We start from the raw sequence: 17,071 nt of genomic DNA, 5'->3' as shown, positions 1-17,071 counted from the left end.
AGGGCATGCATGTTCCAGGCCCGCAGTGTACTGAGGAAAGGTCAGTGGAAAGCCAGATGCAGGATTGTCTTCAGTCAGGCCAGGCACAGTCATGAGCATAGTGAACCTGCATGTGTGTCCTACTTACTCACATATAATTTTTAACTATTAAATGTTAAGTATTATAGACTTTTTAAAAAGAATTTAAATGAAAGTGTGTGGCTTGTATGTTCTCTGTCTCTGTCTCTCTGTCTCTCTGTCTCTCACACACACACACACACACACACACACACACACACCCTTTTCTTGATCTTATGTAGGAATTACTAAAGGTATCTGAGACAAGCTGTTTTTTTTTTTCTTTTTAGCATCTAAACCTAAGTGGCTTTTCAATTGGGATGTATTTTTATTGTATTTCATTTTGTTATATTATGGGATGTGGCCACAAACTAAAATGTATCATTTCAGTCACTGTTGATGTACAGTTTCATCCGTATGATACCCTCAAGGCTCTCCCGTGCTGTGTGCTGACTTCCCATCCGTATTCTCACGTCTGTCTTATCCGCTCATCTGTTTGAGCCCCCACTTTCACTTCTCTTGGGCATGGCTGCAGACTGCATGGCAGTTCTTCTTTAACTCCTGTAGGAATACTGTTCTGCAAGTCCTGTGTCTCTTCTATAGTATCCTCTCAGCTGACAGTCCACCCACTGTGCCAGAGGGTTCTGAGCTCTGCCCTTTCGTGCAGGTTTGTTCTGCCTTGTCCTGTTTTATAGGACAGTGGTCATCCGAATGAGTGTCAGCTGTTCTCACTGTAGATTTGAGTTTATTCCCCTAATGACTAATTATGTTGAACATCTTTTCATGCTCTCTTAGGCTTTAATAGATCATTACGGAAACATCGCTCGTGGTTACGCTAATTTTAGATTTTATTCTGACAAAACATGTCTTAACAGATTTATTTCATGTTGCCAATATTTGGTTCTTCTATTTTTTTAACAAATGCATGATTTTGATTTTGACTAATATCTATGCAAACAACATAAAGAATTAAATACCAAATCATGTTCATTTTTTAATGTCATGTTTTCTCAACATTTTATTAGTATGTATGTTCATATGTGCCATGGTGTGTTCATGGATGTCACCCTGTAGAAGTAACTCTCTCCTCCTCCCATGTGGGCACGGATGAACTCGGGTCATTAGAACTCATAGCAAGCACTCTTTTTTTTTTTTTTTTTTTTTTGGTTTTTCGAGACAGGGTTTCTCTGTGTAGCCCTGGCTGTCCTGGGACTCACTCTGTAGACCAGGCTGGCCTTGAACTCAGAAATTTGCCTGCCTCTGCCTCCCAAGTGCTGGGATTAAAGGTGTGCACCAACAAGCCCGGCAATAGCAAGCACTCTTAACCACTGTGACCATATCACTGGCCTGACAAATTGTACCTTTGAAAAATTGTCCGTGTAGTGTTTTAAAGTTAAGAGGAAATAATATTTAACATTCATGGTATTTTGCTTTATTTAGCATGCTTAATAGTCCTTCTCTGAGAGCTGGAGAGGTGGGTTAGTGGCTAAGAGTGCTGGCTGCTCTTCCATAAAAGCTGGGTTCGGTTCCCAGCACCCACACAGTGATCACAACCCCTATATGTAACTCTAGTTCCATAGGCTCTGCTCCCAGTCTCTGGCACCATGGGCACCAAACACATGAAGTGCCGTGCATACATGCAGGCAAAACACATACACATGAAATAAAAAGAAAGACATCTGTTTGTTTGGTTTTGGTTTTGGTTTTCGTGAGAGTGTTTCTGGCTGTCCTGCAACTTGCTCTGTAGACCAGGCTGGCCTCAAACTCAAAACTAAATAAATCTTTTAAAATAGCCCTTCCCCTTCTCCTCCTCCTCTTCTTCCTCCTCCTCTTCTTCTTTCTCTTCTCCCCCATATTTCAAGAGAGAGTCTCTATATAGCTAGGCTTGTCTTGAACTCATCCTCTTGCCCCAGCCTTATGTTTTTGGATTTTGGATGGGTCTATTCTACCGCACTTGGCTATTTTATTTTTATTTGACATTATCCTACAAATCTACTTAAGAGCACATCTGGATCTTTCACAAAGTGTTGGGTCAACCAAAAGGGGTGACTTGGAGGAATCTGACCCAAGGGCAGTTTGTTTCCTTGGCTAGACCTCACGATGCAGCGTCACTGCCATTTCCTCCCGCTTTTCTTCTGTTCCTGAAGAGTGACTGAAGAAAATATAAGTTTCGTTATGGATAATTGCACATGCCAAACAGTCCATCTGTCAGGGGGCTTTGAGAAGCCAGGTCTCCATGAAGTTAATACGGAGGGCAGAGCTGCATTGCTCATTATGCAAGACTAGAACCAAGAGGCAGATCTCTGCTTAGGTTCTCTGCCAGAATCGACAGTCTTGCAAGCAAGTGGTTGTTATTAAATGGAAGTGCAGTTGGTGTCTGCTTGAGTTTTTCTGACCCTTAAACAGGAATATGTCTTATCTTTTTTAACAGTTGTTCCGAGAAGTACGAATAATGAAGATACTGAACCATCCTAACATAGGTATGAAACCTATACATACATACAAGCAGTGACAGTGTTTCCTGCATTGAAAGACATTCGAATGTGTACGCTTTTACTGTTGCTCTCTGTAAAGAGACAAAGGTGAAGGTCAGTGAAGGTGACTCTTGGTACAGTATTCCGGCCTGGAGGCTGGCAGCTGACTTCTGCTGCTGCTCTCCTGCTTGATGTCAAACATCAGTACAGCTGGGCTTCTGAACACTGTCTCCTTGTTTAATCAAAGAGTGCACGCCACTGGCTAATAACAGAGAAGGCGTGCATATACTTTACTAATAAACACTTGACATTAATGTAGTTTTGATAGGCAAAATAATGTATTTTGAAGTAAGTTAGATGCTAATTTCGGTTTTACTGAATTGTTTTAGTAAGTCTGATTTTGTCCCTTTTAAAAATAAACTTATTGATCAGATAGGCTATATAAAATCACTTGATTCTAAATAGTAAAAAAAGATTATTTTTAATCTACTTATTTTAAACATTCTCTCTTGTATCTTTAAAGGTTTTCTCTGTCTATAGCCACTAATGTGATTATTCCTGATGAATAATCTCCACTGTGTTAGTCAATTCTATTTTTACTAGAAGTTATTTTTAATATCACACAAACATAAGGTTTTTTTTCTTACCAAACATGGGCATGCTATATTATCTTATTGCTGCACTATCTCTAAGCTACATTCAGAGCCTGTCTTCCTAAGACTCCCCCCATCACACAAACATAAGGTTTTTTTTTTCTTACCAAACATGGACATGCTATATTATCTTATTGCTGCACTATCTCTAAGCTACATTCAGAGCCTATCTTCCTAAGACTCCCCCCCCCCCCCCGCCCCTTGTTGTCATTTTGGTTTTGTTTTTTGAGACAAGTTCTCTCTAACCCTGGCTGGCCTGGAACTCACAGAAATCCACCTGCCTCTGCCTCCCAAGTGCTGGGATTAAAATCATGTGCTAAAAATATTCCTCTTTTTTACAACTTTTCATCTCAAACACTGTTTTAACTCTAATAGACTGCAGACCACTTTGTGGTAAGGTGTAAGTAGTTTCCTTGCATGGGAGTAATGACTCTCCCATGCAAGTGACTTTTACTTTAAAGTTAGAATTACTCAGTTTAGCAAGTATTCTAATATCCTACTTACTGTTGCCTGTGGTTGCAGAAAGAACACCACCTTCTGCTGTCAGTTACAGAGTTATATTTCCTCTTTTTCAGTGAAACTGTTTGAAGTTATTGAAACAGAGAAGACACTCTATTTGGTCATGGAATACGCAAGTGGGGGTAAGGAGCAGGTCTGGAGAGTGTGTCCTGTTTGATGGACACAGAGCTGCTGGCTCCTGGTAGTTCCTATAACATCTATGCCTTCATCTCCATCTGTAGTTTACTAACATATCCTTGAATGGCCTCATCACAAAAATTCAGTTGGCCAAGTGTGAGAAGGGAAAGGCAAAGGCATGCTGTGTCTGAGCTACTACTGCAGTGTGTTAGCTGGAGTTAACACTGTGAACACATATCCAGAAGCAGCTGCTCTGACAGCCAGCTAGAGCATGCCTTCATTTCCTGTTCCCATTGTCCTATTATCAGCCACTCAATGCTTCATAAAACACCATGTCCCATACTGTAGACATTAGTTTCATCAATCTACATCCATTACATATTTGATTGTTCATGGCTTACTTGCATGCTAGGGTTCATTTGCATAAATGTCATATATCTGTGTACTTCAATACAAGTGTCATTTATTGAGTACTCACTACATGCCACTGCACCAAGCACAAGCATTGTTTCATACAATCCTCACAGCATCTAAGCAGACTCTGGTTAGAAACAGACTCTTATGGGGGTAAAAAGTCTTGTTCGTGTCCCTTGGTATTAAGCACCTGCTAATTATGGGGGGCTACAGCAGGGTACATTCCTAACGGTTGGATTCAGAAGCCTGAGACTATAACTTGGCAATACTGTGTAAGACCTTTTAAGCCATCCTATAAGTGTTTAATCTACATGTGTATCTACATTTTACAGCTGATACAGTCATAGAAAATAAGTCTCTCTGCTATACTGAGGAATTATTTCAAGATTTTAGCTTAACATTAACTTTTCTAAATGATTACAGACTGCAGAAAGATATAGAGCATATAGGGATATAGATGCATAGATTCAATAGAAAATTTCAACACTCTTTGCTGTTAATGAGCTCTGCACATATGTGTTGCATGTCCACTGTTCTGTCATGGAGATGAAGATGCAGATGCATATATGGTGCAGCTGTGATGGGGTTGGGGCACCCATCAGGTCATATCAGACAGCAGAATTCAAACAAGGGTGACAGGCTTCCATGTCATTTGTGGGTAAGTGCCAAGGTGTGTGAGGACATGAGAGAGCAGAGGCACACTCATAGTACACATGGTACACACATAACAACTCATAGTACACATGGTGCACACATAACAACTCAGTACACATGGCACACACATAACAACTCATAGTACACATGGTACACACATAACAACTCATAGTACACATGGTACACACACAACAACTCATAGTACACATAGTACACATGGTGCACACATAACAACTCATAGTACACATAGTACACACATAACAACTCATAGTACACATAGTACACACATAACAACTCATAGTACACATGGTGCACACATAAAAACTCAGGATACACAGAGTGCACACATAACAACTCAGAGTACACATAGTACACATGGTACACACATAACAACTCATAGTACACATAGTACACACATAACAACTCATAGTACACATGGTGCACACATAACAATTCATAGTACACATAGTACACACATAACAACTCATAGTACACATAGTGCACACATAACAACTCATAGTACACATAGTACACACATAACAACTCATAGTACACATGGTGCACACATAACAATTCATAGTACACATAGTACACACATAACAACTCATAGTACACATAGTGCACACATAACAACTCAGGGTACAAAGAGTGCACACATAACAACTCATAGTACAGGAAGGAAGGACGGATAGAGTTGGACCAGGCTATGTGATGGAATTTAAGAAAACGCTTGTGACTACTGTGTAATGGAGTTCGCACATCAAAGCCAAATGTGACTTTGCCCTGCCCTGTGGCGTCCCTTCATTAGAATGCGTAATAAAGAGTTGACTATTCCATGTAACTTTGGAAGTAGAGAACGCATTTTCTTGGTTATTTAAAAAGTTTTTATAGGTCATAAATTGCTACAGATTCTCAATTCCACATGTAATTCTTTTCCTATTTCTGTGTTAGTTTGTGACTTGTATGAACAGCAGAAAATGGTGGACCAAATGATTCTTGAAAAGAAAAGCCAAAACTTGGCATTGTATATATTGTTAATCAAAATCACTGTGTATTCACTGCCTGCTTTGCCTTTCTGATTCAGGTGAAGTCTTTGATTACTTAGTTGCCCACGGAAGAATGAAAGAGAAAGAGGCCCGTGCCAAATTCAGGCAGGTATGGAAAGTGTTTCTCAACTTTGTTTGGCTGACATTCTTAGTGATGTGCAGTGGGTTCTATCACAACAACTTTGAAAGAACATGGGATTTTTTAAAAGAAAAACTCTTCCTTCCACTTTTTAAGACTGGAAAATTCCTAGAACAGAAACCCATTTTTTTCCCAGAATCTCACCTTAAAATAGTAATTGCACATGGTTATTTTGAAATAAGCATGAATGGTAACGTTTTATACATTAGAACCAGAGTTTACCTTTGAGTCTTGAAATCTCAGAGCAGACCAAGGCAGAGAAGACGCGCTCAGTCCTGTATGTAGCCAGGAGCTATTACCAAGTCCTGCCAGCATCAAGTCCTGTGCATCATTGTACTATTCTCTCCTATGAGTAAATATATGTTCGTTCTAAAAGTCACTCAAGAAAGAATACGGTCAGTTTCGTTCAGCCGTGTGTGTGTGTGTGTGTGTGTGTGTGTGTGTGTGTGTGTGTAAAGGGCAAGCGTGGCAGGAGATGGAGGTCGGATGCTCACACTTCCAGGTTAGCATCATCCTGACTTACTGTAGACAGGACAAACGGAGGGGGAGGAGGTTCCTTTTTATAAAAATTGTTTTAGGAAAAAAACTTGCATATAAAAAAATTGCACACCAAAGTTAACTGGACCAAAGTCTGGTCATGTCAGTGAACTTGTGCACAGTTAGAGGAGCCTGTCAGGACTGAAGCTGCGAGGCATCACACTTCAAGCACTTCACACTGTCACTGTCAAATACATCTCTATGCACTTACCCACAACCAAAAATGAAACCTTCCCAGCACAGTTAGAACTAGAAAAGGTTGTCTTTGTTTCCTTCAGGACCCATGTCCTATGCCTGTACCAAGTCTTTCCTCATCTCCTATGTCTCGCCTTTCTCTTTCTCTTTTCTCTGTGTGCCTACAAGTACATTTGTTTACATATGTGTATATATTACATATACACATAGATCCAGAACATGAGGGAGAACACATACAGTTTCCTTAGATTGTGTGACCTCACTTAATTTTATACATCCATTTCCTTGTAAGTGTTATCATTTTAATGTTAATATTATATTTTTATATACCAAATTTTCATTAACTATTGGTCTATTGTTGGACAACTAGGCTGAAAAAAATCAGGTATACTTTATAAATTATATAGAAATGACTAATGAATTGTGAATTGTCCATAAAATATACTGAAGAAAGCTTCAGCAATGTATCGTCTCCCAGACATGCCCTTAAGTGTTTAAGAATTTCTATTTTAAAGTAGTTTAGCTCTACACCGATTCTGCAGTTGAAGCTATTCTGCAAACATTCTGAGCAGCATTTCATGGGGGCTAACTCACTGAGTAGTCCTCGTCACGGAGAGTGAAGACAGCCTGCTTCACTTTGTGACCTGACCTTCCACCTTGATTGGAGTGGCTTTGTTTTATAAGTCTCTGTCTGTTATTCAGGTAGATTCCTGTAGTTATCCATAGTAGGTGGGGGGCCTATGACATGGCTCAGGGAACAAAGGATTTAACCACACACACACACACACACACACACACACACACACACACACACACACACACACACACACATCATAGCACTGCGGCTGCAGAGGTGGGCTCAGCAGCAGCAGCAGTTAAAGTGTGCTTCCTGCTTCCAGAGGGCCCAGTTTAATTCCCTGCACCCACATAGTAGCTCACAAGCATCTGAACCTCCAGTTCCAGGGGACCCCCATGCCCTTTTCTGGCCTCTGTGAGCATTGTACACGTGCAGCACACAGACACAAATGCCGACAAAACACCTACTTATATAAAAGGGAAAGAAATCTTAGTTTTAAAATTATAATATTGATTAAAAGGTCAAGGCTACTGCTTAGAGAAGAGGAATTCCTGACCAATTTATAAATCATTGCAAAGCTATTCCATAGCACATGTGGAGCCTGAGTCAGTGCAGGCCTGCTTATAAATCCTGTTCTCCAGGTCCACAATGGAAGGGTCATAGAGACGTTCCTGCATCCTGCTTGTGGGAATGTTCTCAGGTGGCAGAGTCTGCTGTGGGCCAGATGAAACTTGGCTTTATGAGTGACGGCTCATGTGGTGAGCCAGAAGCCACAGTGTCTTCCATATCTGTCGTGGCCCCTTGTTGGCAAGTGTGTGACACTGCAAATGCCCCCGTTGGACACTAGCTCAGAGGTCATGCTCTGTGGGAAGAACACATGCCTCATGCAGCATTCTCTCATGTTAGTGTCCATTGTCAAAACCTTGGCGCTCAGGAAGAGTCTTATTCCAGAAATGTCTAGAAACTAGTTATATAGAGATGATCCTGTCGGGTGTGAACTCATGGTCTCTGGTCACACTTGGTAGCCAGAACACTGTAGCATATAAGTATGTGGCCTATACAAGACAACACTGTTACCTATAGAGTATATCCAGGAAAGTGTACACGCAGATAGGTCTTGTGACATACAGACATAAGAGAGCGAAAGTCAACTCTTAGAACCCTTTGAAGCACGATGCTCCAGAACTTACAAGTGTTGGCTGTTCTGTTCTGCTGCGTGTAGGGACTGTGTGAAGATGCTCACAGCGTTGTCACGCTGCCCCAAACATTTCGTGTCTGTGCAGTCAGTGCTCTGGTAGAATCCAGACTCGTCTACCACGCCGTCTCCCAAAGCCGGACTCTGTCGGCTCTGTGAATATTATCCTCCCTCATCATTAACACAGCTCGCCAATTTACCCCCGTTCTCCCACGCCAACAGTCTCAGCTGCTCCTGTCCATCAGGCATGCACACCCTCAGCCAATGGCCCCTCCCTTCCCTGCACCTCTCGTCTGTGATTCTGCCTGGATGACAGTCACTCACTCTCCCCTCTTAATGCAACTGCAAGCTCTGTAGTGGTCGTGTTTGCACTCCCTGGGAACGAGCACATAGCAGCTGCTCAATAAACTGACTTGATTAAAATGAATTTCATTGAGGTATTTATTCATTGTGTGTTGGTAGTTTTGTTTTTTAAATCCATGTCTTGTCATGGAGCCATTTTGACACACACACAGCTTCCTAACACTGGAGTGCCACTTAACTGTGCTTTGGATCCTTCCCTTCGTTCTAGTAACACAGCGGACTTCATGCCACTGTTAGACTGCGGAAATCTCCCTTCTGTCTCCATCTGTGAATGGCTAACCTGCATCCACACTGGATTCACATTTAACTGACCCCACAGCTCCACACTAAAATGATCATCCTTTGAGGCACCAGTTATAGTTACACATATAGGGTAGCTCCTTACCGATTGCTGTAGAGGTCTATTAAAGAATCATCAGAGAAAAGCTTATAATCTATTGCTTATTTGTATTTGAGGCCTTTCCATTGATGGGCACTCCCCTGTCTGGCCTTTATCTCAGAGTCCTACACACTAGTTAAGGGCTATGGCTGCAGAATGTATGTGCACTGCACAGTGCTTTGCCCAGTGAAATTGGGGGCAAGTGTAAGGTAACTTGTATCTCATTTCTTGATTATTTGTTTTCTTTTTGAGAGTTAGCTTTTTTCCTATTTCCTTATATTTGAGCAGAAAATATGAGATGTTGTTAAGTATTTGACAGATTAGTTGTTGATAAGTTAAGGGACTTAAGCCATGTGATGTCATCCCAGGTCACTTTGCTTAAACTCCAGTCAGCCATCTTGGATGCTAGTTTATGTGCCAGCCTTGTAGTAAACCCTTGTTCTAAACTACAAAGGAGGGGCTGGAGAGATGGCTCAGTGCTTAAGAGCACCGACTGCTCTTCCAGAGGTCCTGAGTTCAGTTCCAGCACCCACATGGTAGCTCACAACCATCTGTAATGGGATCCGATGCCCTTTCCTTGTGTGTGTCTGAAGACAGCTACAGTGTACGCACATGCATAAAATAAATCTTTAAAAAAACTATAAATGATATACTTTGACTCATGTAAGTTGAAATTTAACTTGTATAAAGAATTTCCATAAATGTTGACCAAAAAAAAAAATGGTAGTATGTTTTCTCCAAAAAAAATATTATGTCCCACATTTAAATGCTTTATCTCTTTAATAAGCATAGTTTTCTAAACTAAAGGAATCATGAAATTGCTATTATTTTTACAATCAAAGTTAGTACTTTATCCAAATTGAAAATGATAAATATTAAAATTAAGTAATCAAAAAATAATTTTGACTTTTTATCCAAATATTTCTTTTAGATTGTATCTGCTGTACAGTATTGCCATCAAAAATGCATTGTTCACCGTGATCTTAAGGTAAGCTGCTGCTTTAAAAATTAAAATATTAATTATGAAAATATGTAATAATAACGGGGCTGGGGAGAAGGCTTGATGAATAAGGGCATTTGCTGTGCTAGCATGAAGAGGCTACTTACCCACTTCCTTTGTTTGATTCATAGCTCAACAACTCATCTTTATATTTAAAAAAAAATCACGTTCAACAACTGTGTGTTCAGTCCAGTCCAGGGGAGAGAGGATTCCCATCTATCCCTGGACAGAGACCTCAGCATTGCATGCTGGTCTCTTTGGGGGCAATGCGGTTACTTAGAGTTCCATCTAGACCAGCGGTTCTCAACCTGTGAGCTGTGACCCTCTGGAGGTCCAATGACCCTTTCACAGGGGTGACATATTAGATATCTGATGTTTACATTAGGATTCAGACAGTAGTAAAATCACAGTTATGAAGTTGCAATGAAAATAATTTTATGGTTGGGGTTCACCACAGCATGAGGAGCTGTATTAAAGGGCAGGTTAGGAACTAGGTATGTCCACCCTACTACAGATGGCCAAGGAGACTTAGGCCCTTATATCAGGAAGGCATTTGTTGTTGTTGTTGCTGCTGCTGTTTTATTTGTTCATTAGTTGGTTGGGTTTTTGGTTTCTCTTTCTTTCCTTCTTTCTTTTCTGTTTTTGTTTGGTGGTTGTTGTTGTTTTGGGGCAGGGGTTCGGATGGTTAGGGGCTTAGGGTTGGGAAGCTTTGGCTTGGGTTTGGGTTCGGGGTTTTTGAGACAGGATTTTACTGTGTGGCTAGCCCAGGCTGAGATTATAGGCATGTGCATGGCCTGGGCCAGTGTCCCCACAGGCCTCCCCACAGTTAACTCTTAACTCTGTTGACAGTTAACACTAGCCACCACTGCTGTAGTTAGACTCTTCACAAGTGTAGGAGAAGCTAGAACACCATAAAAGAAAATGAAGGAGCGGAGACCTGGAGGCAGGAGACACGTGGCAGGTCCTCCAGTGAAGCACAGGGTTCTCTGATTTCATCTCCGTCAGTTTCCCCCTTTGCGGACTCTGGCTGAGCACATCTACAAACCGACCTGTAGCTTTATTGGTCTATTTATTCGTCAGTTGGAAATAGAATTTGAAATGAAGCATTCACAAAGCAAGTGTTCATTAAGTTGCTTGTGTTTATAAAAGACATTTCCATTTTTTATCTTTGAGCAATTGTTTTAGAAGAGCCTCTCAAACATGGGAGCAGAGTCTCTGCTTCCTATAGAACGTGACTCTAGACAGGACTCTACTTTTAGAACAGCAAGCGTTGCTGAAAATAAAGTCTGTGGGAGCCAAACTGTTCCAGTTTGTTTCCTTTCACTAAGCATTCTGTCAGAGGGGATGTGGGGCTGAGTAAAGGAGTCGGAGGGCCTGCAGCAGTCGTTTTAGAAAGACCCTGGAGCTTAGCATCAACTACCTGTGAAAATGGTGCTCCCCTGGCTGAGTGTGGCTTAAGTCTGAGGCGAAGCAGTGATTTCAGTGTGTGTTCCTTACCTTAGGTTCTGGTAAGGTACAGTTCCAAGATGCCTCTTAGCAGAAAGTTAAAAACATTTAAAATAAACTTTGGGGGGGAAATGTGTTTATAGCTCCTATGAGCTTTCCTTTTTGAGTGTCAAAATTCAGACTTCCACAGATGTTGTTTGGACAGTTATGCACTGCAAAATTTAATGTTACATTTTAAAATGAGAGGCATGCCCAAGTGTGCTTAGAATCTGAAACAGGTATAGCATTTTTATTTTGTGTACGCTTTTTACATTGTCCTTTTTATTATTTTCCTCTTAGGCTGAAAACCTTCTCCTTGATGCTGATATGAATATTAAAATTGCTGACTTTGGTTTTAGCAATGAATTCACAGTGGGGAACAAATTGGACACATTCTGTGGAAGCCCGCCTTATGCTGCCCCCGAGCTTTTCCAAGGCAAGAAGTACGATGGGCCAGAAGTGGATGTGTGGAGTCTGGGCGTCATTCTCTACACGCTGGTCAGTGGCTCGCTGCCGTTTGATGGCCAGAATCTAAAGGTATATGCCTGTTTGGTGCCGACACCCCCTTCCGCAGGAGCGGTAATGTCAACTGCTACTTAACAAATACTTTCCTTCTTTGTCAAAGGAACTTCGGGAGCGAGTCCTTCGAGGGAAGTACCGCATCCCCTTCTACATGTCCACAGACTGTGAGAATCTCCTGAAGAAACTGTTAGTGCTGAATCCCATAAAGCGGGGCAGCCTGGAGGTGAGTGCGCGCTGTTCTGGGTGCGCGCTCAGAATGCAGTACAGATGTTGTAGGGCCAGCGCTCACCGAAGGGTTAGTTCTTCTTGGTTCTTTGGTGAGTCGTTAAAACTGGCACAATGGAGACAAAATTAACTTTTGAAGAGGATAAACCTAGTCTTTGTCAGAAACTACCTGGTCCAAAACAAAAAACCTTTAATGCTGGTTAAGGCTGACCAGATATTTGAAGGTTGAAAGTGACTGAAAATTCGAACCCAGTTAGTTCTTCACTCTCTGAAATCATGTGAAACCAAATAGAAGCTTGAATACAGAAACCTACAGATACGTGAGTAGAGCATACGGGCAGGTGCTGTCTACTTAGCACATGGCTGTGGCCCACACAGTCTATTCGGCACCAGTTTACATGGCCTGCTGCAGAACCAGCAGAGTTCTTGTAACCCAGATCCTTCCTTACACTGTAACTAAGATAACTCATCATCTTAAGCATTTTCCCTATCTGGGTTTTCTTCGGTATTTAAAATTTTGGGGTGTTTGCTCCCTTCCTTGTTTGCTTGTTTGTCTTTGAATGTATATTAGTGTTTGTATGTGTGTGAATTACATGCATGCAGTACCCTCAGAGGCCAGAAGAGGGTGATACATTCCCTAGATCTAGAGTTACAGATGGTTGTGAGCTGCCTTGTGAGTCTGGGAACTGAACCTTAGAAAAGTGCATTTAATCTAAGACATCCCTTCAGCCCCTTCGTTTGTCCTTAGGAATATTTTGACCTGAACTAAAAGAATGTCAGAGACTCAGTACTCATCTTGCCTTGGACTTTTAAAGTCTTCTCAGCTGCATTGGAAGCACAGGGAACTCCGAGAAGCCCTTAAGTGTTTAGGGTTTTTGTGGTTTTCCTCTGGAGGAGAAAAGGCATGCTAATGTTGCTGTCTGTAGTGAGCCCGCTTTTGTGTTACCATTCTTCTCAGCTTACTTCCAACCATTCATAGAAAAGCATGTGATCTCTCACAATTGAAAACCAGCCTCCTTAGATCTAAAAGACTGGCATTTCAGTAAAATGTCACCCTCCCGGTCCTGCTCTGGGGGCCACTTTTTTAAAAAAAGATTTACTTAAATCATGTATATGTGTGTTTGTGAGTGTGTACCAATGCTGGGAGAGGCTAGAGGTGGAGGTGGGATCCGCCTGTGTCAGGAAGCCCCTTCAGCTGCGTGTCAGTAACATTCCCAGAGGGGAAGCAGCAGTGCATAGGGCAGAGTAGAAGGAACAAAGTCCCTGGGAGACAGAGCTCACCCATCTCTGTGGACCCCTGATAAAGAGAACTGCTTCCCTCAAAGACGACTCATTCGCTGACCTTAATGTTGGCTAGACTAGCTAGCCAGATGTTTAGTCTTTCATTCCTGACATTAAAAGGATGAAAATGGTCTAGACCTCACGGTTTAGGCCGACAAAGCCAGCTCCTGAGCAGGAGGCGAGGATCCCGGCCGGCCTCAGAAACTGGAGTAGCAAGTTACTCAGCCCCTCCCCGTCATTGTCACTCTGTGGCCCTTGTAGATGCCCATAGCCAAGGGCTGCAGGGTCATTGCTTCAGACAGCATTGTGAAGAAATACCATGACCATGGCAACCCTTATAAAGGAAAACATTTAATTGGGGCTGGCTTACCAGTTCAGAGGTTCAGTCCATTATCATGGTGGGAAGAATGGTAGAAAGGGACTTTCTCACTTTAGATGTAGCTTGAGGAGAGTCCACCTCCAAAGTGACACACTTCCTTCAACCTAGGCCATACCTCCTAACAGTGCCACTCCCTATGGACACACATTCAAACACATGGGTCTGTGGAGGCCACATCTATTCAAACCCCCACAGGAAGATAGGACAGTGGCTAAGGCCAGGCTACCTCAGCTTATACATGTACCTATCTGCTCTCCAAAGTGCCCCGTGAGACCGGGACCCAGATGGCAGGGCCCGGATGGCAGCAGATGCAGCTGCAACTTCATTTTTATTCTATGTAATTTTAAAAATTTTATGTTTATGTGTGTGTTTTGCTTGCATGGATGTCTCTGCATCATGTGCTTGCCTGGTACCCATGGTAGCCAGCACTGGATCCCCTAGAACTGGAGTCATAGATGGTTGTGAGCCACTTGTGGGTTCTGGGGATCAAATGAATTCCTCCAGAATAGCTAGGACTCTTAACCACCTTGCCAGCCCTCTGTACCAGTTACAGTTAGTAAGCTTTACATTGTGTGAGTGTGTGTGTGTGTGTGTGTGTGTATGTGTGTGTGTGTGTGTGTGTTGGGGGGATCTGTAAACTGGTTTTTAAAACGGCTATTTCAAAACACTCCTCTATGTATAACATAGCTTTTTAGCCAGTAATAATTTTAGGGTGTAGTTTGCAGCATACTTTTTATAGGTCTTCTTTACATATTCCAGATACTATCTCCTTCCCTGGCTATAGCTGTTTTCTCTCATTCGGTGTTCTGTCTCCACAAGATTGTCTTTAACAACCCAGGGCAGGTGTGCACAGCATCAGGTTATTTGATTAGGATATGCACACCAATACCTGTTTTCACTTTGATGTCTACCTGATTTCTGATTCTAGACCTTAATTTTTACCACCATCCTTTCCCATATTCTTTAGTTACCTGGACAGAGCAGCCTAGATTTCCATCCCCAAGATCTTCTCTTTCTGGGGTGTGGGATTTTAAAATAAATACATGACCAGAAAAAATAAATTTTTATTTATCACATATACATATATATGTATATATATGTGTGTGTATATATATATATACATACACACACACACACACACACACACACACACACATATATACATGAAGCAAAAGTTAAAGTCAGGTTCTCATGATAAAACTTTGCGGTTTGGAAATATTCCTTTTGAAGCGATGTGAAAGGAGGATTATTTGAGCATTGCCTTGGTGAGAAGTGGATAATAGAGTTGTGATAAGATTGTGGGTGACTAGAGACCCACACCTCCTGTTAGACCATTAATTACGGTACATGGAGTAAGTTTATTTGAAAGTGTCACGTGATTCTTGTTGCGTGAACCAATGCACTTCACGTTTGAGGCGTGGGCCGAAATGTTGTAATTCACCAGACATGACCTAGCGTTTATTTCCTAGCAAATAATGAAAGACCGATGGATGAATGTTGGTCATGAGGAAGAAGAGCTAAAGCCGTACTCTGAGCCTGAGCTTGATCTCAGCGATGCAAAAAGAATAGGTAAGTAGCTAAGTCCTGTGCGAGGCGCGCTCGTGGCTACACGCGAAAGCGTCTGCTGGCACGCACTGTTTACATGTGTTGTTGCGGTAAATCTCCAACCCAAAGAAGCCCGGGCAGTGAAAACACAACACAGTTCATATGATTACATGCTGTGCGCCTAGATTGGCAGATCTACCGCTACACTACCATCTTCCACCTCTATGAGACCCCTTAGAACCTGCGGTTTCTCCAGGCCATGGGCTTCTGCTCTGCTTTCCTTCCTCCTCCTCTGTTGTCCTCTCCCCACCCCCTTTCTCTCCTAAAACCTTCAGCTCCACCTTCCCCTCTTTCTCTGCCCAAATCCACCACGCCCGGCTCCTTTATTTATAAATTAAGGTGGGAAGAAGGTTTATAGGAAATCACTTGAGTGCTGACTCATTCCTGTTCGCAGCCCCTCACAGGGAAACAGAATTAACATCAAATACAATTAGTCCCAGGGCTATCCACAGGACTTTAAAATTTAAAATTTAAAATATCCAACTTCCTTAGTTTGTTCTCATGTATATCTGTGATGCTGTTCAATGGTTGACAACTGTAACAAAAATTAAAATAAATTAGACAAATTTGTAACTCTTTCTTTCTGCACTCCCTCACTGGAAGAGTGGCCACTGTAACTATTAGCACCGAGCAGACTGAAAGGTCCAGCCAGGGTCAGGACTGGATTCTAAGCTCTGAGCACACTGCCTCACCATCTCTGCTCTCATTCCTCAGCCAAGCCGACCCTCCCTGCCCCCAGTCCTCATTAAGAACCTGGTGGGAACATTGTGGAAGTCAAGCCTTCAAAGAAAAGCTGGGAACTGCAGATGAGAAAGGAAGCAGGTTCTTGGTTGAGATGCTGGCCTCTCATGAGTGGCTGAGGCTGTGCTGAGAGAGAAAGAAGAGAGAGCGAGGCTTTGTGTGAGGTTTAGACATGCCAGCCTGTGTGGACAAAGCCAGCCAGCTCAGAGATGTCCCAAGATATGAAAAATATGCTTAATATATTAAATCTGTAACATAAATAATTCTGTACACACACAAAAATTAGAAATGGAGGCTGGGGGGATGCTCAGCAGTTAAGAGCACTGACTGCTCTCACAGAGGACCCACGTTCAGTTCCCAGGACCCAGAGTGTAGCTCACAACATCTGTAACTGCGGGTCAGGGGGACTGATGCTCTACTCTCACATCCATAGGTACCAGGCAGTCATGTAGTGTACATAGATGCATGCAGACAGAACACTTAATAAAAAAAAGTGTATAGTACCTCAATATAT

General features: G+C 42.2%; 1 protein-coding gene across 5 annotated transcripts in view; it reads left to right on the top strand.

Moving 5' to 3' along the window:
- Positions 1-17,071, top strand: part of Mark1 (MAP/microtubule affinity regulating kinase 1) — a 103,531-nt gene that overhangs the window by 68,096 nt on the left and 18,364 nt on the right. For 4 of the 5 annotated variants that reach the window (NM_145515.2, NM_001378876.1, XM_006497141.4 and 1 more), the window contains exons 4-10: positions 2,489-2,537; positions 3,760-3,825; positions 5,973-6,043; positions 10,251-10,307; positions 12,105-12,341; positions 12,430-12,549; positions 15,681-15,780. In NM_145515.2, the coding sequence (NP_663490.2) occupies positions 2,489-2,537; positions 3,760-3,825; positions 5,973-6,043; positions 10,251-10,307; positions 12,105-12,341; positions 12,430-12,549; positions 15,681-15,780 (700 nt within the window). The remainder of the gene's footprint in view (positions 1-2,488; positions 2,538-3,759; positions 3,826-5,972; positions 6,044-10,250; positions 10,308-12,104; positions 12,342-12,429; positions 12,550-15,680; positions 15,781-17,071) is intronic. The other variant, XM_030253538.1, reaches the window with a different exon arrangement.

Source organism: Mus musculus, chromosome 1 (assembly GCF_000001635.26).
Source record: "Mus musculus strain C57BL/6J chromosome 1, GRCm38.p6 C57BL/6J".
NCBI classification, from domain to species: Eukaryota; Metazoa; Chordata; class Mammalia; order Rodentia; family Muridae; genus Mus; species Mus musculus.
This window is presented reverse-complemented; position numbering and strand designations above follow the sequence as displayed.